Below are 25,400 nucleotides of genomic sequence, written 5' to 3'. Positions count from 1 at the left end.
TTTATGAATTTATAACATCCCCAATGATGATAAGACTAAGTATTGTCTTTCATGTTTAGGCAGTTATAAAGAATTATTATTTTTAATTTGTATTATCCTTAAAGTTGAAAATATGCACTCTAAAATTCCAAGTTGTTGTTCCGACATAATTAAAGTTACCATATTGAGCACGGAAAAAATACATTGCTCTGAAATGGCCATGATAACCTTTTAGTGAAACTCCTTTTTAGTGTTGCCCTATCACTGCAAAAGTTTATATTTTAATGTATAAGGAGAATCTTTCTAATTTCAGTGTATCATTGAATTAACATGATAAAAGATATATGCAGTCCAGGGATCTTAAGGGATAAGACAATGGCCGACACAAAATTACCCTTTCTTTAAATTACAAGTAGTGGTTTAAAACGTTTGAACACTCAACTTAATGAACCATCTAGTAAAATTTCAGTTGAAGTCCCCAAAATTATTAAGTCATCGAATTAGAAAGATTATGATAAACTATGGGGACATGTGCAATAAACAGCCTAATATCCCCCCCCCCCCCCCCCCTCCTATATGCACTCACTGAAAATTTCTTGAGCCTCATTTATCAACTAAATTTTTTTTAAAAAGATATCCCATTATCTAACATTATTAAAAGAACTGAAAGTAAATGTTGTCACAGAGTATATTCGCTATTGTAAACAAGTTAAAGATGCATTTTTTTGTAGAAACACCAACATAAATTAAAGGTTTGCAAAACTATTGCCAAATATGGTTCACCAACAAATGGGTTTATTCAGACTCATACAAAATCAAGGGAACAACACCAGGCAATAATTATCTGTACAAATTTTAAATGTGTTTCACAAACAAATAGGTTAATTTTATAGAAACTTATATTAAATCAGGGGAACAACACTAGGTAATAACTATTTGTATAACTTTACAATAAATGAAACTAATGGTCAAAACTGTGTCAGCCTGAAAAATTGATACACTGACATATTCCTGGCCGTGGGTCAACTCGTCGCCGGGGAGGTGATAGGTTCGAATCTCAGCTAAACTCCGCGTTATAATTAAAGACGTTAAAAATGTTTATTACTGCTGCTATATCAGATGCGTGACATTATTAATGTGAGTTTCATTGATAGCAGCCTCACCTGTATGTGGTAATTGATGACGTATCCTAGAGTAACAACGAAACTTTATGTACAAAACATTAGAGCTAAGTATTGGGGATGAAACAAATATCATCAACTTAACCTTGCAATGTATATGGCACTAAACACCGTCCCTTAAGAAAATGTTACACAAAAAAAACTAATCACACCCTCCAAAAATTTACATGGGTGGGGTAATTACCATCGATCCCTTCCCATTATTTTAGGGGGGGGGGGAACAGATATTTTGATAATGAAATGCTAAAATTTTTTCGTATTCTAAAGGAATAAGGTAATTATTTATACAGGGGGGCGGGGGGGGGGGCTGTACCCCTGTACCCACCTTTTCCATTATTGGCTTGAATTTTAAAAAAAACAGAGGAAAAAATGAACAGATTAAATCTTTGATATAATTTTATCTGGAAATTAAATGTAGACTTACCAGCCAAAAAAGGAGAGAAAATTTTAACTTTTGTTTTTATAATTTGAAATTAATTATAACCATATCAGTTAGTGTGGGTGTTAGATATACATTTTATAAACTTAAAAATACTCAGGGAGGGAGGAGATATTGGACTGTATCTATCTATCTATCTATCTATCTATCTATCTATCTATCTATCTATCTATCTATCTATCTATCTATCTATCTATCTATCTATCTATCTATCTATCTATCTATCTATCTATCTATCTATCTATCTATCTATCTATCTATCTATCTATCTATCTATCTATCTATCTATCTATCTATCTATCTATCTATCTATCTATCTATCTATCTATCTATCTATCTATCTATCTATCTATCTATCTATCTATCTATCTATCTATCTATCTATCTATCTATCTATCTATCTATCTATCTATCTATCTATCTATCTATCTATCTATCTATCTAACTAGACTCACGGAGGTATAGTAAGCAACGGAGTGGGAGACTCTGGCCTTGGCATCCCCGGGAGTGTCAAACTTAGAGGAAGCCTAAGGTAAATTTATTTTTAGTAGCGAAGCTGCTTAATATACGGAGCATGGTTGTAGAATGTAGGTTGTTAGAGGAGATACGGAAAGTGTCATGTGTGACGTCAAAAAATTAAGTCTAAAAAGTAAGGGTGAGAGTAGAAGTGGGAAAGGAAACCCCTAAAAAAAGACATGTATTTAGATGTATTTCTATGACGTCACAACTGACGCTCTCCGTATCTCCGTGGTTTGAAGATGAAATTGTTGTCCCAGAAAACTGGAAGACGTATTTTATGGGACACCTTTTTTATCTCATCTAAATGTGTAAGGAGAACATGGCGGCCAAAATGAATCTTCTTAAAGTAAAGACGTGACGTATTGATTCACCTATATACCTTTCTTATAGGGTAGCTACGCTTCTAAACCTTCCTTTTATAATATACTTAAAATATTAAGATTTAAAATAGTAATTAGAAGCTTAAATTTTGAAGATAATTATATAAGATTCTTAGACTTGTAATTAATACTCTTAAATGAAGGTGAACTATGTATTAGACAAGGGTTATATGCAGGGAGGGAGGGGACATTGGGCTGTTTATTATACTAGACCCCAATGCTTTGTAATAGCGTTTTCTTATTCTTTGGCTCTGCAACTTTGGGGACTTTTAATGAATTTTACATGATTGGTTCATTAGATTTAGTGTCCAAACGTTTCAACCACCAATTATAATCTATGGAATGGGTAATTTTGTCCTTACTTTTTTTTGTACTTTTAATCCCTGGTTATACATTTAAATAAGGACAATTAGATCCATAACTAGTAATGTTGCAGTATTAAGTTAATTATTAAACAATAATGACAAATAAAAAAAAGCTTTTTAAGTGCAACAATAAAAGTCAATGGTTGATTTATTTAAGAAAAGTAAAATATTTTAAAATAGAAAATTCCTACTTTATAAATAATGCGCAGGGGTGTAAAGAAAATTTATAAAAAAAATGTTTTAACGGCTTAATTTCATGTTAAAGTCTAATATCAATCCTATTTTTTTTACGTATTGCACTTTTTAAAATGCTTGTCTTCTATGTCATTTACTTTCATTTAACAAGGATATATTTGTTTCTAAGTAGCGCAGCAGTTACACGCGTATCCTTAGAGACAAGTAACCCAGGACTGAATTAATACCAGAAAAAAACCTAGTTTTTACCACTTTTACGGTAAAATTTTACCAGCCTTTACGTTTTAAAAGGTGGTAAAATTTTACCGTAACCGTGGTAAAAACACTTTTTGTGGTATTTTCTCACGGTTTTTACCAGCTTTTTTTACCACAATTTTCGGTCAAATTTTACCAGATTTCCGGTAAAATATTACCATTTTAGGACGCAAATTTATACCAGATTTTGACCAATTTTTACCACTTTTTTGGTAAAATCTTACCGCAAATTTCTGTAAGATTTTACCGAAAAAGTGGTAAAACTGTTCAACACCTGGTAATATTTTTGTCCTAAATTGGTAAAATTTTACCGGAAATCGGGTAAAAATTGACCAAAAATTGTGGTAAAATCGGGTGGTAAAAATCGTGAGAAAGTGGTAAAAAACGACTGACCCTAATTATAGAGAAGCTTCGCTTTTAAAAATAGAAAAAATTATAAAATTTTTTGTTGTATTTTTATATTTATTTAACTTGAACATAAAATAATAATTCTAATAATCAGCAGCCGTTCTCAATGTCGCGCAGCTGAGGACCCTTGGGTGCGCCGCCAAACACACAAGTGTTCTTGATTCTACTGCTCTGGCCGAAAACTGTTGCGCAACCTCCTGGAATTGCTGGGCACCGGCCCCATTCACTCGTATAACTGATATTCAACCTGGAATAAAATTGCTCATTAGTTAATTAGATAATTACAGGGATATAAAGGGATAAGACAATGGCTGATAAATTGATGTTCATCTCTAATGATGATACACATCGTTACCCCTTCTGTAGATTACAATAAGTGATTGAAATGTTAGGACACTCAACTTAATGAACCAACCAATAAAAAATCAATAAAAGTACCCAAGGTTGTTAGGCCAAAGAATAAGAAAATGTTATTTGAAAACTTTGGGGGCTAGTGTAATTTACAGCCCAATGTCCCATCCCTCCCTACTAAATATCTAATCTATAATACAAAGTAGAACGATGTCTGTCTGTCTGTCCGTCCGTCCCAAAGATAAAGCCTATACTCGCTGTTTACGCAAATGTGTCAGAACTTCCCCCCCCCCCTTACTCTCACACCTAAAATTTTCTTTTGAAAGCAAAAATAAAAGTGTGTAGGTTCGACTCCCCCTCTCCCCCCTCATTCATTTCCTACAGGCATCTTGACACGTGGCAAAAAAATCAGCAAACTTATCTAACTAAACATCTTTGAAAACGCAGAACGAGAAAAAATAAAGGGAAAGCTTACCTGGAAAACATAAGCAGTAACAACATCCGTGGCTAACAAGAACAGGCTGGGGCCATAGTACTCGGCATTACTGATTATATGCTTCAAACTGTTGGGCAAACTTCCCTCCATCACGTGGCATATGGAGTCGCTGAACGCGGGGTCCTAAGTTATGGAGGATTAAATGAAGGAAGGAAGTGGACTGTTTATTACACTAGTCCCCAAAGCTTTATTTTCTTCTTCGTTGCTTTAACAACTCTAGGGACTTTTATTGAATTTTGAATGGTTGATTAATCAAGTTAAGTGTCTAAAGCTTTCAACAACTAATTATACTCCACAGAAGGGGTAATTTTGTGTATCATCATTGCTGATGTACATCAATTTATCCGCCATTGTCTTGTCCCTTTAGATCCCTGTCCCAAACAAGTACTAATATTAGATAAATTTAGACCTAAACCCCAGGCAGGGAGGGTAAAATGGTGTAAATATCATAATGGTATCCAAAGTTTCAGAAACAAGTTTACTTATTCGTCAACTCAAAAACTTTGAGTACCTAATTTTTATTAGGTAAATCTTGATTTAATTTCAATACTTCGTCTTTTGTCCTATCCCATAAGAACCATGTTTCCCGTTGTGTCTACAGAAACGTAAATTATTTTAGTACAATCTTTTTTTAAACTTAAACAATATTTTACTTCGTCTTAAATCATTTAATAACCCATTCCTGAATAGCCTTCTTTAAGAAGTTGAGCATAGATTTTAGCAAGGCAGCCCGCTGGGGTAGGCAGGTCAAACCAGGCTTGGGTACATCCTAAATAGAGATAGGTTGTTAGAAGATTTTAGCAAGGCAGCCCGCGTGGGTAGGCAGGTCAAACCAGGCTTGGGTACGTCCTAAATAATCAGATAGATTGATATTAATAATATGTTTTGTTATATTTAACTATTTTCAATAGTATAGGGCTACGTTATAGGATTTTATTTTTATTTAAGCAAAGTTTGTGTTATACAATATAACCTATCTCTTTTTTACATTTTCGCATATCTTTATAATATTTTATCATTTCTTATTCAACTTCTATAAATGCCAGGAAAGGAAGTTACACTGGACTGTAAGTTTTACTGGTCTTGAAGGTTTAATCAACACATCTCTCATTCGTTGGCTTGCAACTTAAAAAACTTATCGTCCATTGTCTTATCCCTTAAGATCCCTGTATAAATAAACAATGCATACCTGTTGAATAAGATGAGAAGCTAGCCTAGAGCTAGAACCTGAGCCACTAGGACCAGCAATGGGATCAACAGCATCCGCATCCTGAGCCGCCGCCAGCTCCTCCTGAGCGGCTATGGCCGCTACGTCATGAATAGTTTCTGCCTCCTCAATAACTTTGGTTAGTTGTTCCTCTTTAGTTCCAACCTACAAGATTGTTGTTTATGTACTAAAACCATCTATTTCAAAATTGAAAATATAAGGGCACAACTATTATGCCGCTTAGGGGTATTGTACCAAACATATAAATCTTTAAATTTTTGATGACATGAAGCATACCCATGAAAAGTCTAAATTAATTGTTTTATTCCTGATCATACCGTCCCCCCACTAAGATTTTTTCTCAATTACTGAAAAGTCTTATACTGAAAACCAGTTCTAATCCTCCAGATATTACGGTTTCGAAGCCATACTGGAATAAGTTATACCTGGATCTGGAAGGGTTGATGCTTCCTACAGTGGTCCACCTCTAACTCCCGCCTGTTGATGAAGGTTGTTAGTCACGCGTGGGTCTGAAAAACTTGCCATGTCCAGGTTTGTGATTAGATCTATCACTCTTACAGCCCTAAATAATATTTTTTATTCCATCGTATTATAGATAGCTTTCTGTGGATATTCAAATAAAAATCATATAATTAAAGCCAGTTTTGTTAGCCCTGAGAGGCTTAAGGCTTAGGCTACCAAAACTGGTACTTGTATTATGATTTTTATTTGGAAAATGGTCAGTATACATGTTTTATCATTATGGCTGAGAACCGTTTCTAATCGATTTTAATTTGTTTCGAAGCCACGCTGGAAAAAGAATGAAAAACAAATTTTTCTAAACTTTTGAATATATTTCTTATTATAAAGAATCTACTTTATTATAATACGCTTTGTTTGTCCGCTTTATACGTCTGTGATGCAATCTTTAACATGCGATCCTTTTCAAGACAGACGGCGAGAAACCAGTATATAATTTACTACGTCCGTCGGTCATGCTTTAAAAGACAAAGAAACTTATTTTTATAAATTGTGCGTATTTTTCTTTATTTCTATGATATACATTATGGATGATGTCAACCTTGTTTTTTTACCTAGCTTTCAGTGTAATACTTGTATATCAAAACATGAAAAACATACCTAGTAACAAAAGTAATGTGTTCCAATTCACTGCTAAGCCACTGTATGACCTTAAGGAGTGACTCCAACATGCCGCAGGACACCAGCGCCTCGCCGCCGCTCTCATACGACGCCAGGTGGTACAGGAACAGCCCGGAATACAGCAGACCCTGAATATTTTGGTTAGGTTAAAAAGTTATCATTCCTAAGTAAAGAACAGAATAAAAATATGGAAATAAATACTATATATTTAAAGTAATAAAGAAAGATGGATAAATAAAGATCGGTCTTATATGTATTTGATTTGTTTGGTTTTATTTTCTTCCATTCTAGTTTGTAAAGAGAGTTTAAAAATGCATATTTTAAAAATTAACAATGCTGAGCTTACAAACCGCTGGATCGATCTGTATGGTTCTCCTATTCAATTAGCTTCTCATAAGATCAGGGAATGTTTATAACTATATATATATATATTCTCACTCCTAGGAAAAGTAACCCTAATATTGTTTTTTTTTTTAATTCTTATTAAAACTAAACAGTAAAGAAAGGGCACCCCAGTACATTTTACGAATGCTCTATGCAAGGTGAAATTCCGAGATCTTAAGCTTCAGACAAAAAAAGCCTTCCTACTTTATAAAATAAGACATGTGAAAAGCCATTAAAGGGAGTGTGAACGTAAAAATTTCTCATCTGATTATCAAATCTTAACATTTACTAAGCACATTTCACTACACTGATCAACCAAAAACGTCCTATTAACAAAAATATCCAGGAATAATGCCTTGATTTTATGGTATTTTGAGAGGGAAAAAGGAAAAAACAGGGAAAATCTGAACGTTTTTGATTCTTATAATGTTTGTAGGGATATTTAACTTGTCATATATAGTTGAAACAATTCACTTACTGTTAAAGGGCGAATATAGGTTGGATATAATATGAGCTTATATCAAAGGTGCAATTATATACATTATGAATAACTCAAGCAAATAAAGATATTCCATTGGATAAGGCCGTTATGGCTAAAAACCTAGACAAGTTGGGCCAATTCATGACGTCAAAGGAGTGGTTCCCTACAATATTCAAATACCCATATTCACAACAGGATGCGTGTAGAGTTTGCATAAATAGTGTTGTTATTTTGCAGTACAAATAAATGAGAAAAAGGTTTCTGGAAAAAAACTTCCTAGACAGTACTGAAAATCTGATTATTTAGGAAAATATTAATATTAAATACTAGGAAAATATTTACGGAGAAAATTTGTCCCCCCTCGTACGCAAATGAAAGTCATGTTGAAATTAAAATAGCAGACGGGACGACATACATGTAACATAACATAAACAATCAAAGTTTATATGTGTGTGTCAGGCCAAGTTGGCTGTACTTATCATTAGGTAATAATTTATTTTTTTAAATGTAGCGTATACAGGTAGTTCCAATTATGACTAAATTCCACTGGAATGAAACCAGTTCAAAGTCAAACCCATGACTAAAAATCATGTATTGTATTTTATTTTATTGTGGACAATTGAAAAAAAATAAAATTAATCGATTTATTGGCCCCAACTAAACTGCAGAATAGATTTTGTTTCCTAAGTGAAATTAACATCAAAACCTAACTTTTATTACCTACTTTTCATCTGTTATCCTTTTGAATTTAGTGGAATGGGATTGATATAATCTAAACGAATAAGCTGACAACTAAACTAATTTATTTATAGGAATTTGTATATATGAGAGGTTTTAGCCAGAAAAGAGAACATTCAAGCCCTTTTTTCAGTTAATGGACCCTCCATGGTGTCTCAGACCTTGACCTGTAGAAGAATTTACCACTAGTTCCAGGTAAAATTGTTTTTAAACTTATATCAACAGTTTGTTTATTAAACCGAAATAGCACGAGAAAAAAGCCTTTAAGTTATCTTCTACTAGCAACTTGTATTCAAAGCAAAAATGTATAAAAATAGAGGGAGGGAGGAGCTGTCGACGACCACTCATGTTTAATTTATGAATCGGGAGTGAAAGTTGAACATCTATAGTAGTTAAATATTGTTGTGCTTTGCTAGGTATTTAATATTCGGGAATAGTCCCTTTTGTGGCAACGCCTCTTAAGGGGCGATTCATGTTTTTTTAAATAGCTTTTTATAGGTCATTTTAGGTTAGGTTATATTGGGTTAGCGGTGATTGCCCCACAGGGTTAGGCAATTAACTCCGCAAGGTTAGAGCCCACCGCAGGGGCTAGAAATAGGAGAAAAACAACTGTGAAAAATACGAAGAATCGCCCCTTAAGGTGCGTTAACACGAAAGGGACTATACCCCTAGATTCTCAGCCACATTTGTATTACAAAATTTTCCACGAATATTAAAACAAAATCATCGGCCCCTCTGGACTAACAAAACTTGTTTTAATCTAATTTTTCATTTGTATATCCACGTAAAGCTGTCTATAATAAGATGCTATAATAGTTATTTATTTCATCGTATTATAAATAGCTTTCCACGGATGAAAAAGGTACAATTATAAGATTAAAAACTTTTTTTTAGCCCCCTAGTCTATAACCTAACCTAATTATAAAAAAAATATTGTTCTCGGGTGTTGGGGGGGGGGGGGGGGGGGGGGGAAGGAATAATGGGTACCAAAATTTTCAAAGTGTCTTAATTTTTCTAGGACTACTGAAAATCTGCTATATAACGAATTTTTGTCCATCCATGATTGTATTATAGTACCTAAAGAGTTTTTTTTTGTAAAAAAAAACGTTCATCCTTATTATTGCTGCGCTTCTTATGGACCTAATCACTCTTATTATCAGCAAGATAGAGTTGGAGGTGCATGAGAAAGTCAAGCTGCCCATAAAGAAGGTGCTGGAAACAGAGAAGAATGGTTTAACCATGGATCTTGCCACCCTTGCCAAGGTATGTACAGGGGACAAGACAATGGACAATGAATTGACAACAGGGGTATGGGGGTCCGACTTTTCAGCTTTCCGTGCACAGTAATATGAAGAAGAAAAAACATATAATATATTGCATTTACATTGTCATTCAAAGGTACATAGTTTTAAGTTATTTAAGGCCATTATGAATCAGCTAGTAGCCTTAAAAGTATAAATATTTTTTTTGGTGATATAATCGATGCCAGGAGCATTCTACGACAGGGGTGTATATTCTGCACAAGATTTGTTTTTTCCCCTGCCACAAATTTTAAAAATCCCTCCCCACATATTTTTTTACCAAGGAGGGAGGGGGGGATGGAAAAATATTTAAAGAACTCTAGGTATATATTATTCATTTATCCCCACACATTTTTTTTCACCAAGGAGGGAAGGGGGGGGGGAGAATGGAAATTTTTTTTTCTCAGTTCTCTTAATTTTTATTTTTTTTTCCAAACCACATATTTTTTATCCCCCCACCCCCTCTTTTAGTAGGGTCAATTTTGCAGAATATTCACCCCTGTTATACTGTGAGCTGCACAAAATCCATAATATTTTTATATTTAGATTGAGATGATCCAAAGCCAATATCTTGAAGATAGCTGTGACGTTAGCAATAGCCAATCCTTGCTACCTCTATACTTCATACATCATTATACTCGATTTCCAGAATAATATATTTAATTTCAATAAAATAATAATATAATACTAATCTAGCTCTATTTATATGTAAACTTGTAGCTGCTCTATTACTATACTAATGGTATCAAAGTCCACCATTTCTTTTAGTTTCACTTATATTAGACAGAAACCAGTATGACAGCCATAAGAGCGACAAAGAATATGCGAGCAAAAATAACATTTAACATAAGAATGAAAACATCTATAAAATCTAAGCTTGATTATACAATACAGATAACCTAGATAAACTCTTGAGGATGGGATACACCATTAGGTGTTTTTTTTGGTGTATCTCTGAACCAAATCTTGCTACTGACAACCAACCCTTTGATTGCACTACCTTTGAGAAGTATTAAGTGCATGGTAATGAGTTGCGCCTGTTTTGGGCCAAGACATTCCCGAGACTTTAACTATTTATGTCGCGTGCCTGACATAGCAGCAGTAGAAACCATTTTCTCATATTCATTCGAATCCGGTGGATAGGAACCGGTTCTCATCCATACGAAAAAACTATGTCTAGCATCGTATTATATACAGTTTTCTACGAATATAGAAATGTACAATCATAAGATTAAAACTAGTTTTTTTAGCCGGTGCCATCGGCACCACGGGGCTAAAAAAACTAGTTTTAATCTTATAATTGTACATTCTATATCCGCGGAAAGCCGTTTATAATACGATACGAGAAATAACTATTAACGTATTTAGTTATGACATGATGTCGGGCCGAGATTCTAATGAAAGATGTCATAAATGTTTCCTCCTGCTGCTATGTCAAAAGCGCATCTTTAATAGTTAGAGTTGGGGGAATGCCATGCCTTAAAATAGGCTAACCTTTATAATGCATAGTTAAGACTTGCAGACAAAGGTTCTGCAATCAAAGAGTACGTTGTCTGTTACTTGCATCATAATCAGGGTGTATGGATAGCAAAGGAGAGTTAGCTTAGGCTCCAGGGATCTACAGGTATAAGACAATGGTCAATAAAGAAATGTACAATGAGTAATAAAACGTTATCATAAAACTCAGGGGACTAGTGTAATAAACAGCCTATTGTCCAATCCCTCTCTGGATAGACTCTCCTTGGTTGTTGGACCCGACCTAAAGTTTCATGGACAGAAGCTCATCTATTTTAAGCTGTAACAAAAGGGGACTGTACACAAATGAGAGCCACATTCCAAAAGTGAAAAACTTTATTATTGAAAATCTTTGACAGACATATGGACAAAGCAAATGAAAATCAGTAAAAGAAATATGGAGTAGCTTCGCATTTAATTAGTGTGAATGATGCACCTAAGTAATCTTATATCAAATACTTTGAGCATTGATTTTCACAATGTTTCACATTTGAATTGCGCTTCATGGAAATACCCCTTTATTAAAAGCTTTATTCATTATTTTTTTAACAGTTTCAGATATTAAAATTGAGAGGCTTTATTATTGTGTGGGTGTAATTTCATGTATAGGGATGAGAAACAAACATATGTAAAGAAAAAGTGGTGCTTTATTTAAAACTAGGGGCAGTTAAGGTAGGAGGAGGAAAAGTCGACCTCATCCCATTTAAAATTTGATTTTCAAAAGAGTAAAAAAATATTTTTTTGGGGGTAGGGGGGAGAAGACACAATCCCCAAAAATAGTTTAAAACCTTCACAGTACCTAGAAGAAGCTACACTGTGAAGAAAAACCATATCGGGTCAGCGGTTAGCGAGATCCTTCGGGACAGACAAAAAAACGCTTATTACTTTATATAATAGGACTAGCGGCTACGCCCCTAGAAGCCTCTAGGGGCACTTAATTTAGGAGGGGGAAAAGTCGGCCTCATCCCATATTAAATTTGAGTTCCAAAAGAATAAAAAAAATATTTTTTGGGGGGAGGGGGGTGAAGACACCCTCTCAAAAAATAGTTTTAAACCTTCCCAGAACCTATAAGAAGCTTCCCTGTAAAGGAGAACAATATTGGTTCAGCGGTTAGTGAGATCCTTCGGGACAGACAAAAAACGCTTACTACTTTATATAATAAGAAGAAGATTAAGTTTTACCTCTGAGACTCACCCTTTCCTTATATTCGAAGAAAGAGGGAGTGCTTTCTTCTTCGTTTTTAAGTAGGTTACAACAATCTTTTGGAAACCAAGCATAACAAACACCCATGGCCGATTAAGGGAAAAAAAGTAAATTTTTCGGTTGATTGATATGAACAAGCGTGTTCGATTATTTAAGATATTAAGAATAATAAACTTTTGGGGGCCCGGTGATGCTTCGGGTACAAGTCCGCTACACGCCACCATGAACGTACACTGAATTTGTGTTGTAATGTAACGTCCTCAAATGCCAAGGATATCAAGTAAGGGATCATCCATTAGACAATCAACTCTTTGATAGCTTGACCTTTGTCTAGAAAAGCACGGTAATGAGTTGCGGCTATGTTGTGCCAAGGCATTCCCCCTACTCTCTATTTTTTTTGTCGCTCACTAGACATAGCAGCAGTAACATCTCAGTTCATGATGTGGTTTAGGGCCGAGATTCAAACCTAGCACTTCCCGACAACAAGCGGATGCACTACGTGTTACGCCACAGTTAAGTGTTAGATATACAAATAGTCTAACAATTATGCGGACAGATACGTTAAAGATTAGATGCTACATAATTAAAAAAAAAATTTTTAAATAATAAGTGTTCACTTCTTCTCCTTTTATAATTGTTCATCTAAGCATTCTATTTGTTTTTTTTTTCTTCACATTTTTTGATAAAAAGTAGTTAGGTATTAACTTCTTTTATATTTCTTAATTCAAAATCTAACTTATCAGCGACACACATAGTTGAAGTAGGGGGAAAAGCAGTCCGACTGTTATGGATGTTTTAGTTAATTATGCTTCCTAATGATGGGAATGTTGACAGGAGTTTTCAGCAGTTTATCTTTAAACAAGCGCCAAAAAAATCATGTTTCATAAAAAAACTTTCATATGGACAGACTGACATTTCAAATAATAGAGTAGCTTCGCTATTACGAAGAACACCTTCCCCTTTCAGTAAAATAAAAAATACAAAAGTTTTGAAATGTTTTGCATTTATTAGTTTATTTCATAACATAACAATAACATAATAGAATGTGTACTAAAGTTTTAATTTAACAATAATATTATTAAAGTATAACAATGTAAAAAGCAAAGTAATCCTTGGTAGGTCTAATTTCCCTAAATCGAACAAAAAATTGGAAAAGTAATGGCTAACGGCTGCCGGCTCAGTCGTTTTAAGGTTTTTTTTAGGGCAAAATTTTTGAAAATAACACCAATAAACTTTTTAAAATTTTCTAGTACCATCTGTTTAACTGCTAGAATCGACTAAAAAGGGCTGGTAGAAGCTATAAAATGCCAAGAGTACCATTTTTAGACCGAAGAATGTAAAACTATCATTCAAAAAGTTGATTCCTCCGTATTTAATGATGGATTTGCCCTGAAAAAAGCCAAAAACCGGCTTAACGGCTGAGCCGCCAGTCAATACTTTTTCCAATTTTATATTCGATTTAGGGAAAATAGACCTACCAAGGATTACTCATGCAAAATTTCAGATCGAAATTCGAATTCTAAGTGCCATTTATACATTGACTTTGAGATGGTTGCATTAACCCCCCCTCCCCTTGCTTCACCGCTAGATGCATATTCATCACACTTGAGGAAGGAGAGGGTCAGGTTTGTCAACCACCATAAAGGGTGGGGGGCGTAAAGAAATTTAAACTTAAACCGTGAGCAAAATGGTCTAAATATTGAGCTAGACACTTGAAACTTGGTACATAAGCCTAGTCCTATAGGTACTACATCTAAATGGCGAAAAAATTCAAATTTTTTTATTTTAGGTTAGGTCAGGTAAGAAAAACCCTGCGGAAATGGGCGAAAATGGGGTTATTAGGCCATTTTTGGTCTATTTTGATGTAGAAACTTACCTTTAATTGTTTTTTATTACGTTTTTTCCTTGAATACACTATGTCTATTAAACAAGGACATTATTTAAAATGATTCAGCAAGTCGGGGACCGACCCCAGTAGGCTAGGTGAGTGGCTCGAAGGAGTAAAGTGCATTTTTTCTAAAGTTTGTGTGTCATATATCAAATCTGGGTTTTTTGAGTTTTGGTACCAAACTTGCTGAATCATCTTAAATAATGTCCTTATGAATAGACAAAAAGTTTCTAAGGAAAAAACTTAAGAAAAAAAATTAAAAGTGAGTTTTTACATCAAATTACACCTAACCTTAAAATAAAAAAAAATGATTTTTTTTATTTAGATGTAGTATCTATGGGACTATGCTTATGTACCATTTTCAAGTGTCTAGCTCAATATTTAGACCATTATGCTCACAGTTTAAGTTTAAATGTCATTAACCCCCCCCCCCCCCCCCGCCTTATTTTTAAAGAAAATAAAAATTTTACGGATAATATTTATTCTATTACCTAGCGACATCAAAATAGAAAGAACAACATCCATAAAAGCGAAGCTCTGAAACTGTAGGACAAAAGGGCATTAACACTTGTAGAGTGTCAGAACTGAATAATCAGAATATAAATGTATAAGAATCGAAGCAAAATTGTAAAGGGGGGAGGCGGATGAGCCACTTTTTGAAACCAAAAGTAAAACGCACATGATCTTAGCCCATAAAAGAGTTACATCTCTAAAATTCGGCACAGCAGTTGCTTTTGTGAGAACAATATGGAACTGTGAAGAAACGGCGGCAGAACAGCCGCTCCCGCTGAAAACCCCCGTTTCCCGCCGAAATATTTTTTTACTTTTTTCGCCAAATTATACAGTTCTAGATCATCAGAGATAAACTTTTTTCTCATAAAAATTTCCCTTACATTTTTACGTGACACTGGTAATATTTCAAACATGTCAATATTAAAACAAGGATGACAACATCCATAAAAGCGAAGCACTGAAACGGTAGGACAAACGGACGTTAACACTTGTATAGTTTCAGAACAGAATAATCCTAATATAAATGTATAAAAGTCAAAGCAAAATTGTGAGTAAATTTGTTAAAAACTTCTTGAACAGGATAATGTTTATGGACATACTTACATTTTAAGGACTTGATTATAGAGTTGCTTCGTTTATTACATTATACTTTGTTGTCCCAGGAATCAATATACCAAAAATCAGATCAATCGGATAATTAGATCACATAAAAATTTGATGTTAAAAAAGTAAAAAAATCATCATGTTTAAAATATACTTACGGACATTTTGGTAATGATTATAGAGTTCCTACGCTTTCTAACTCGTACCTTACAATTAAAGGAATCACCGTACAAAATTTGAAATCGATAGGACAATTCTAACATGCCTAAATTAACGAAAAAAGCTTTTTAAAAAAGTAAAAAAAATCAACTTGTTTAAAATGGACGTACGTACATTTTGGTAGTGATTATAGAGTTGCTATGCTTTTTAAATCGTACCTAACTACTACAGGAATCACCATGCAAAATTTGAAATCGATAGGACAATTCTAACATGCCTAAATTAACGAAAAAAGCTATCCGTTACGGACGGACGGACGGACCGACACTAATTATAGAAAAGCTTCGCTTTTAAAAATTGCAATTGTAAAATCTTACAAGTGTCAAGTGAAAAAATAAGGGAAATTTTTATGAAAAAAAAGTTTATCACAGATGTTTGAAAATTGTCTATTATGGCAAGAACAGGGGGAAAAAATTTCGGCGGGAAAAGGCAGCTCCATACTGCTCTCCACAAAAGCAACTAATGTTTAAGGACATACTTACATTTTAAGGACTTCATTAATATTATAAACTTATATATAATATTGTACTTGTCCCAGGAATCAGTATACCAAAAATCAGATCAATCGGATAATTAGATCATATAAAAATTTGTTGTTAAAAAAGTGAAAAGAAGAACATGTTGAAAATGGACGTACGGACATTCTGGTAATGATTATAGAGTTGCCACGCTTTCTGATAGTATCTGACTACTACAGGGATCACCATGCCAAATTTGAAATCGATAGGAGAATTCTAACGTGCCTAAATTAACGAAAAAAGCTATACGTCACGGACGGACAGACCTACCCTAATTATAGGAAAGCTTTGCTTTTAAAAAAAACTGTGGATTGAGAATTTCTACCCTTATTTTACTATTTTTATCATTATACAAAAGTAACAGGATCTGTGTATGTATGTTTGTCTTCCTAAATTTCTTCAGTGACACTTCATGGTATAACTTTCCTGAAAAATATGAAATTTCTTCAAAATAAAAAAATTAGTGACATGCACAGATACCCCCTTAAACCCAAATTGAGTGAAGTATAATACAGGCAACAATGGTGGTGTTAGTTTATTGTCAGAGGGGTGGATTCACCTTCCTATATGTCAACCGTCTAGCATACATACTTAAGAGTCAAATTATCTTTAATTCTTGAAATTACGAGCGAAATTATGCCATAGCAAGGGAAAAAAGGGACAGAAAGAGAATATATTAAAATTAAAAGAATATCATGAAACCTTTAAAAAATAAGGTTTATGTCTGTGTAAAGACTAGAATTGCATGTCATATGAATCTTCACTGAAAATTTCAGCTGTCTATCTTTTAAAAAGTTTTATGTCTTCTAATTCATGACCGACAGACAGACAGGCAAAAAAATTAAGACTAGATGTGCCTTTGTCATACATAGGAATTAGGGTTGGGCCGGATATCCGGCCATTTTCGATATCCGGCCAGTTACCTGATATTGAAACTATCCGGATAACGGATATCCAGCCGAATGTCTTGTAATTAGCCGGATATCAAGCATTGGCCAGATATCCGGCTGGATACCGGATCTTGAAACAATCCGGATACCGGTTTTCCGGTATCCGGTATCCAGCAAAAAAGTATTCAGCCCAACCCTAATAGGAATAGCTTAAATAGCAGCCGAAAAAATCAAATTTTCCTCATTGCGTCTCGGACTGACGCATGGACAAAGTGAATCATAGAGTAGCTTCGCTACTCAAAAAAAAACTCCCTTATTTTTACCTGTATTTATCTGTAAATTGTTGAACTTTATTTATCTGGTTTTTTAGACTTCATCCACTTTAAACATTTTCACCTGAAATTAAAAAAAAATATTCTTTAATTAAGTCTTTTAAACTTTTGAGGTCTCAGCCAACTTCACAAGAATGAGAATATCCATGAAAGCAAAGATCAAATAAGATGGACAAACATATTGAGTAATATTTAAAGGAAACATTTTTTCAGTTGCGTGCACAGCATTTGTCATTCCCCTTAAACCAAAATCGAGCAGGGTGTAGACGGGTGTCAGATTCAGATCCCAGGTTCTACGAAATACCAGAAAAAAACAGTCGTTTTACCAGAAAAGTGGTAAAGCTGGTCAACCTGGTAAAATATACCAGTTTCGTGGTAAATTTTACCAGCAAAAATTTTAGCCAAAAAATTAGTCAAATTTTACCATTTTTTTTGTAAAATTTGACGAAACAAAAAAACCCGTTTTTTGTGTTTTAAATAAAAAACAGCTCTTCATAATCAGTTGTAGTACTTTAAAATAATGACTTCTATACAATGAAGCCTAAATTTAAATTTTTTTTTTTTTTTTAGTTTTACCACTTTTGGAAGTTTTACCAAAAATGTGGTCAATTTTACAACTCTATTTTTCAGGTTAAGTCCGAATTTTCGGACTTAGACAAAAAAACGCAATTTGGTCAATTTTTACCAAAAAGTTAGTAAAATTTGACAAGGTATTTTTTTAGGCTAAGTCCAGATTTTTGGACTCTGACAAAAAAAATGAACTTGGTAAAATTTGACCAACTTTTTGGTAAAAATTGACAAGGTAAATTTTTAGGCCAAGTCCAGATTTTTGGACTTTGCCAAAAAAAAAAACATGGTAAAATTTGACCAACTTTTTGGTAAAAATTGACAAGGTAAATTTTTAGGCTAAGTCCAGATTTTTGGACTTTGCCAAAAAAAAAAACTTGGTAAAATTTGACCAACTTTTTGGTAAAAATTGACAAGGTAAATTTTTAGGCTAAGTCCAGATTTTTGGACTTTAACAAAAAAAAAAACTTGGTAAAATTTGACCAACTTTTTGGTAAAAATTTTTACTTTTTATTGAATTTTTTCGCATAAAAGAAGCTAACTTTTTTTTAAAACCTTGAAAATTATTTCATCATTTCTTTTAATACATCCTCCCGCATCGTCAAAAATATATCAAATTTAATATTTACTTATTTGAGCTAGCTTCATACGAATTAAAATTAAAAGAAAAAAAATCCAGGTCTGTGTGTTTACGCAGATGTGCCGTGTGCATTTGAATTTATCGATTTTTCATCTTTAATATAAATATAAGCTTTCGTATATTCCCCTGAATGTTTCTAAAAGAAAGACAGAGATTTCGAATTATAGAGTAATTTCGCTACAAAACTTATATTTTTAAGTTTTGAAATTTATGGCACCTCTGTGCACGCATGCGCACTATTGATAAGCTTATGATTATTTGAATATAGAGTGCCAAAAATAATTATTAGTTTTGATTCAATTTAATCAAATATTTTGAATCAAGAAGTAAATTACTACTCAATTTTCTCTAAATATTTAAATTTGTAGAATTTACAATTTGTTTGGAAGATTTTTTTTAAGCAAGATGTTTAAAAATGTGGCAAAATTGTGGAACAACAATGTTTCATGATTTCTATATTTATGTTGTCTTTGCCAACCGGAAATACCACCGAGATGGGTTTTTAAAAGATGAATGCCACATTTTTTCGGCGTTTTTTAGACATTAATTGATTGAACGTTGACGATAGAATTTCAAACAGAGTATATAACATAAAAATACTGAATTTTAAATTATTTTTTTAGCAATTTTTCTAATGTCTAACACAGCTCTAAAAAGATGCATTAATTAATATGCAGCAAAAATGGATTGAAGATAATCTTTTTTTTTCTATGAAGGCCGTACCATCAAAAGCGAAATAATTAAATAAATCATTGTATACTCTTTTAGATTTCGCGAATGTCGCGCTTGTTATTCATAGCGTAAAAAATGTCGAAAAAACGCGGCAATATCTTTTAAGAACCCGGCCGGAAATAGATTCTATATGGTTAACAACTATATATATATTTAAATATTTTTTTTTAATATTGAATGCACTATATTTTTTTATATTCTATCGAATATATATTTTATATGTCATTACAAAACTATATTACATTTAATATTAACATTAAAAAAAAAAACATCAATTTAAACTTTCGTAACCCTGTAATTAGGTATTGGCGGTAGAAGTACAGTTCACCACGGTTCACGCTTGGGCTAGCATCACTCACCAGCATGGCTCTGCCTAGGCTTATAATGAGAAAGGCCAGGGTATTATTATTACAGGTATTGTGTCTTTAAAGGGACTGTGAACGTAAATTTTTCTCATCTTAATATCAAATCTTAACATTATCTTATTCATAATATCTCACAGATAGAGCAAAACGCGCTTTTGTTTGCTTAAAAAACGGCTTTTTCCGACGATTTTTATTTGTTTCCTAAAGTGGCACCTCCGCCCCAACCCTTCCTTTGTTACCTACATTTTATTGTGTTTTAGTCAAAATCTATTATAGGTATTAAAACTGTGGCAGTTTACAGTGACAGCGACAGAAACTCTATGCATGTAGCCATGGCGGACGAAGCTGTTAGAATTGGTCCAGCTGCCTCACAACAGAGCTATCTCAGGGGAGATACTATTTTAAAGGTATATTATACCAGAGAGAGGAGATACTGTTTATTAAACTAGTGCCAAAAGTTTTATAATTACGTTTACATTTTCGTTGGTTTACAACTTTCGACATCAGGACTTTAGTGAATTTTGATTGGTTAGCTCAATAGGTTGAGTGTTCGAACGTTTCAACCACTAATATTAATCCAAGGGGTAATTTTGTTAATCATCATTGAGGATTTACATCAATTTATCGACCATTGTTTTGTCTTATCCCTTTATATCTCTGACATTATACTGTTAGGTATTAGTTTTAGATGGACATTACAAGAATTGATTGATTAAAATAATCCTTAAATAAAAGTAACAGGATGTTTGTTTGTCTTCGTTTGTAGCGAAATATCTAGCGTACGTACACGTCTCTCCTCTACATTGAAGCTTATTGTATGTCTCGGAAAGGTTTTAATTTATACATGGATTTTTTTATAGGCCTAAGAAAAATTACCCCAAAAATTTTATTTTTTAAAAACTTTGAAAAATTAAAATTCAAGGTAGTGGGTCGGCTCTTTCCCAGCCCCCCCCCCCCCTCCCCACACCTTTCACATTGCAAAAAAATGGGTGTTGTTTTTTGCTTAATGGTGTGATTGATAATTTAAATTGAAACTTGGAAGAATCTACCTATTAAGATTTAGAATAACTCTTATATGCATCATCCTATTATATAAAGCAGTAAGACTTTTTTTCTAAATAACTACTGATCCGATTGGGTTCTCTATTTTAGGTAGGCATCACATAGGTCCTGAGTTGGTTTTATTCTATTTTCTGATCATATTTAAGCCTTAAGATGGATTTTTTACTTTTTCTATTGAAACTAAAATAAAAAAATGTTGGGATCTATTTCAACTCACCACTAACTCAAGTGCCCCTAGAGGCCTCTAGGGGCTTAGTTACTATTGACCATACACTGTATTATCTTAGGTTGCGGCGGAAACCGGCTCCGATGCTGTACATCCTGGCTATGGATTTCTCTCCGAGAATGTCGAGTTTGCTAATCTTTGCCAGGTAAATGCAGGGAGGGAGGGGACAATGGGCTGTTAACTACACGTGTCCCCAAACTTTTATAATAACGTATTCTTATTCGTTGGCTTAACAACTTTGGGGATTAAGTGATCTCTGATTGGTTGGTACATTAAGTTGAGTGTCCAAACGTATCAACCACAAAAGGTAATCTATGTAAGGGGTAATTTTGTGTATCATCAATGGGGTTGTACATGTACAGTACATCAATTTGTCGACCATTGTCTTATCCCTTAAGATTCTTGGGTAAATGGATATATTATTACCTGGATGTTACACCAGTTTTTCATGTACTCTAATAAAGCGGTACTCACAGCGGGCTAAAATAAAGATACACCCTTATTCCTCCCTTACAACACCCCCTTACCTCCTTCTGGGTAAACGAACTGACCAATATATGAAGTCCATGTTAGGAACCTAAATTCATGACAACAAATTTCCATGATATGTCATTAATAATATCCACGTGTATTTTATATCCCTGGACAGGTAATATTTTCCATTTGACTGCAGGGAGGGAGTGGATATTAGACTGGAAGTTATACTGGTACCCAAAGTTTTATAAGCACGTTAGCTCACAACTTTAAATCTTGATTGGTTCATTCAAACTAGCAGTGTCTGAACTAATCTAAGGTGTTGTTTTGTTCAATATATTTGGGGATTTATATATGTATATTTCGTTCATTATCTTGTCCACGGTCATTAATGTGAGGAATGGGGTTGACAACACACCCCTTAAAATTAAAATTATGTAGATTCCCCCCCCCCCCGTTTTTTAAAAACCTCTAAGATTACATCCCTTCCCGTAAAAACCCTGTGCACGCCACTGTACTGCTTACGTTTTTTTCTGGTTAATTTCAAGAATGTAATATTATATTAATAAGAATGATACCTACCTTTTAATTTAAATTTTTTTTTTATCAGGAGAAAGGAGTTATATTTGTTGGTCCACCGTCCACTGCCATTAGAGATATGGGTATCAAGTCTACATCTAAGGTAAATGATAGAGTAGCTACTCAGGAACTTATTTTGGTTGATTTCAAGTAGAAAGAAATAACACTCTATACTATACCGGAGTAACAGGATGTCTGTTCATTTGTCCTCTACGATCTCAATCTTCTGGTCTTCCATAATTTTCAGGGAATGTTTATGCTGTTTTTTTGGCGGGGGGGGGGGGGTATGACACCGCTTCTTGGAAAAATGACCTCGAATATTTTCATTGGTAAAAACCCTCCAACCATCCTCTTTTAAGACGAAACACAAGTAGGCTCTAGGAAAAGCAACTGTGTATTTAAAAGAAGTCTGTCGTTACAATTTTTCTAATATTTAACCTGTTTTTTAGATGATCATGGAAGCCGCTAACGTACCTGTAATCCACGGTTACCACGGAGAGGACCAGAGCCTGGACACCTTGAAGGCGGAGGCAGACAAGATCGGGTTCCCTGTTATGATCAAGGTGGGAACAAGGACAAGTATGTCCACATGTACCGCAATAAAATAGTAAATAATATAAATATAAAACAGGATGTTTAATATGGACAATGACATAATATATTTCAACTTCAAGGCTCGATTATAACATTATACCTTAGGTATAATTCTGGGAATCAATGTTAAAAAAAAAAGGAATATGTAAGTTATATAAATTATATATATGTATGTAAAGAAATGTAGTGTTATATTTTTCTACCATTGTGTAATGATATATAGTACAGTCAGACGGAGTGACGGCATACCTTATTGTAGAGTAGCTGCTAAATTTTATATTGTTTTTATTTTTCTACCTGTGGAAAACTGTTATTTGATATTGTCATAGGCTGTCCGCGGAGGGGGTGGCAAGGGTATGAGGATTGCCATGACCGCTGGCGAGTTCGAGGCCCAGCTGGAGTCTGCCAAGCGCGAGGCGATGAAGTCCTTCGGTGACGAAGTGATGCTCCTGGAGAAGTTTGTTGTTGACCCCAGACACGTAGAAGTTCAGGTCAGTTTTGTTCCAGGGGAAATTATCAGGAACGCATGGGCTTTTTATTTCACTAGTCCCCAAAGTGTTATAATAACGTTTCCTTATTCGTTTGCTTAACAACCTTTGAGACTTTTATTTAATTTTAATTGGTTGCTTCATTATGTTGATTGCTAAAACGTTTCTACCACTAATTGTAATCTTCAGAAGGGGCAATTTTGTGTATCATCATTGGGGATGTATATCAATTTATCGGCCATTGTCTTATTTATCCCTTTATATCCCTGGGAAATTATACTTGATTAATGCCTATGGAGAGAGATGGTTGATTTAAACGTAGTTAGACATTTGTATAAAGTTCCAAACATTCTTACTGCCTTGCTAAAATCTTCTAACAACCTATCTCTATTTAGGATGTACCCAAGCCTGGTTTTCACTGCCTACCCCAGCGGGCTGCCTTGCTAAAATCTGTGCTCAACTTCTTAAAGAAGGCTATTCAGGAATGGGTTATTAAATGATTTAAGACGAAGTAAAATATTGTTTAAGTTAAAAAAAACATTGTACTAAAATAATTTACGTTTCTGTAGACTTGATTAATCAACCATTCAAAATTCAATAAAAGTCCCTAGAGTTGTTAAAGCAACGAAGAAGAAAATAAAGCTTTGGGGACTAGTGTAATAAACAGTCCACTTCCTTCCTTCATTTAATCCTCCATAACTTAGGACCCCGCGTTCCACGACTCCATACGCCACGTGAAGCATATAATCAGAAATGCCGAGTACTATCCTGTTCTTGTTAGCCACGGATGTTGTTACTGATTATGTTTTCCAGGTAAGCTTTCCCTTTATTTTTTCTCGTTCTGCGTTTTCAAAGATGTTTAGTTAGATAAGTTTGCTGATTTTTTTGCCACGTGTCAAGATGCCTGTAGGAAATGAATGAGGGGGGAGAGGGGGAGTCGAACCTACACACTTTTATTTTTGCTTTCAAAAGAAAAAATTTAGGTGTGAGAGTAAGGGGGGGGGGGGGAAGTTCTGACACATTTGCGTAAACAGCGAGTATAGGCTTTATCTTTGGGACGGACGGACGGACGGACGGACGGACAGACATCGTTCTACTTTGTATTATAGATTAGATATTTAGTAGGGAGGGATGGGACATTGGGCTGTAAATTACACTAGCCCCCAAAGTTTTCAAATAACATTTTCTTATTCTTTGGCCTAACAACCTTGGGTACTTTTATTGATTTTTTATTGGTTGGTTCATTAAGTTGAGTGTCCTAACATTTCAATCACTTATTGTAATCTACAGAAGGGGTAACGATGTGTATCATCATTAGAGATGAACATCAATTTATCAGCCATTGTCTTATCCCTTTATATCCCTGTACTTATCTAATTAACTAATGAGCAATTTTATTCCAGGTTGAATATCAGTGATACGAGGTCGAATGGGGCCGGTGCCCAGCAAATCCAGGAGGTTGCGCAACAGTTTTCTTCGGCCAGAGCAGTAGAATCAAGAAAAATATGTTTAAGTGTTTCAATCAATAAAGATAAAAATGAAAACAATTTTTTTTTTATTTTTGCGATTTGTGTACAAGCGATGTTTTTCTATAATTAAGGTCGTTTTTTACCACTTTCTCGTGATTTTTACCACCCGTTTTTACCACAATTTTTGGTAAATTTTTACCATATTTACCCTATTTCTGGTAAAATTTTACCAATTTAGGGCAAAAATATTACCAGGTGTTGAACAGTTTTACCACTTTTTCGGTAAAATCTTACAGAAATTTGCGGTAAATTTTACCAAAAAAGTGGTAAAAATTGGTCAAAATCTGGTATAAATTTGCGTCCTAAAATGGTAATATTTTACCGGAAATCTGGTAAAATTTTACCGATAATTGTGGTAAAAATCGCTGGTAAAAAGCGTCACAGAGTACCACAAAAAGTGTTTTTACCACGGTTACGGTAAAATTTTACCACCTTTTAAATCGTATAGGCTGGTAAAATTTTACCATAAAAGTGGTAAAAACTAGGTTTTTTTATGGTATTAATTCCGTCCTGGGGAGTGTGTTTTACTGACAAGAACATGAAATTGCTGGAAAAAATATTTAGTTGGTAAAAAATAATAAAAAAGTATACTACGATTAGAACAAAATTATCAAAAAGAGAG

The 25,400-nt window shown here is 34.0% G+C and overlaps 3 protein-coding genes and 3 long non-coding RNA genes across 11 annotated transcripts in view; 3 read left to right on the top strand and 3 right to left on the bottom strand.

Annotated features, from left to right (window-relative positions):
• Positions 1-25,400, top strand: part of LOC145319248 (uncharacterized) — a 120,295-nt gene that overhangs the window by 72,687 nt on the left and 22,208 nt on the right. The window contains exon 7 of the mRNA XM_080161255.1: positions 2,049-2,131. Within this exon, the coding sequence (XP_080017381.1) occupies positions 2,049-2,131 (83 nt within the window). The remainder of the gene's footprint in view (positions 1-2,048; positions 2,132-25,400) is intronic.
• LOC145319250 (uncharacterized) lies at positions 3,755-7,114 on the bottom strand. Of its 4 annotated transcripts, XR_013879790.1 has the most exons (5): positions 6,916-7,114; positions 6,222-6,358; positions 5,758-5,940; positions 4,548-5,337; positions 3,755-3,968 (listed from the first exon to the last, which is right to left on the bottom strand). XR_013879790.1 is itself a non-coding variant. In XM_080161259.1 (2 exons), exons 1-2 carry the CDS (start codon positions 4,571-4,573, stop codon positions 3,812-3,814), a joined length of 183 nt encoding a protein of 60 aa, XP_080017385.1. In that variant the 5' UTR covers positions 4,574-4,651; the 3' UTR covers positions 3,755-3,811. The 4 variants fall into 4 exon arrangements, 1 of the variants encoding a protein (XP_080017385.1); XR_013879789.1 differs by lacking the exon at positions 6,916-7,114 and having other exon boundaries at positions 6,222-6,896; XR_013879791.1 differs by lacking the exons at positions 3,755-3,968; positions 4,548-5,337; positions 6,916-7,114 and adding an exon at positions 5,385-5,417 and having other exon boundaries at positions 6,222-6,896.
• On the top strand, positions 8,206-10,531 carry LOC145319252 (uncharacterized). Of its 2 annotated transcripts, XR_013879794.1 has the most exons (4): positions 8,206-8,286; positions 8,614-8,734; positions 9,700-9,802; positions 10,387-10,531. It is a non-coding gene; the product is annotated as an uncharacterized LOC145319252 (long non-coding RNA). The 2 variants fall into 2 exon arrangements; XR_013879793.1 differs by lacking the exon at positions 8,206-8,286 and having other exon boundaries at positions 8,293-8,734.
• On the bottom strand, positions 13,546-14,873 carry LOC145319253 (uncharacterized). Its single transcript, XR_013879795.1, has 2 exons — positions 14,038-14,873; positions 13,546-13,670 (listed from the first exon to the last, which is right to left on the bottom strand). It is a non-coding gene; the product is annotated as an uncharacterized LOC145319253 (long non-coding RNA).
• LOC145319251 (uncharacterized) lies at positions 14,918-18,145 on the bottom strand. Its single transcript, XR_013879792.1, has 2 exons — positions 17,514-18,145; positions 14,918-16,726 (listed from the first exon to the last, which is right to left on the bottom strand). It is a non-coding gene; the product is annotated as an uncharacterized LOC145319251 (long non-coding RNA).
• Positions 19,773-24,793, top strand: LOC145319249 (methylcrotonoyl-CoA carboxylase subunit alpha, mitochondrial-like). Of its 2 annotated transcripts, XM_080161256.1 has the most exons (9): positions 19,773-19,875; positions 20,103-20,233; positions 21,176-21,259; positions 22,199-22,270; positions 22,617-22,730; positions 23,091-23,252; positions 23,645-23,733; positions 23,956-24,062; positions 24,653-24,793. In XM_080161256.1, the coding sequence occupies exons 2-8, from the start codon at positions 20,147-20,149 to the stop codon at positions 24,047-24,049; spliced, it is 702 nt and encodes a 233-aa protein (XP_080017382.1). In that variant the 5' UTR covers positions 19,773-19,875; positions 20,103-20,146; the 3' UTR covers positions 24,050-24,062; positions 24,653-24,793. The 2 variants fall into 2 exon arrangements, with proteins under 2 accessions (XP_080017382.1, XP_080017383.1); XM_080161257.1 differs by lacking the exon at positions 24,653-24,793 and having other exon boundaries at positions 23,645-23,711; positions 23,943-24,018.

This window comes from Acartia tonsa, chromosome 5 (genome assembly GCF_053477335.1).
Source record: "Acartia tonsa isolate MP-2025a chromosome 5, ASM5347733v1, whole genome shotgun sequence".
NCBI lineage: Eukaryota > Metazoa > Arthropoda > Copepoda > Calanoida > Acartiidae > Acartia > Acartia tonsa.
The sequence above is the reverse complement of the archived record's forward strand: the minus strand, read 5'-3'. Positions and strand labels throughout refer to the sequence as shown.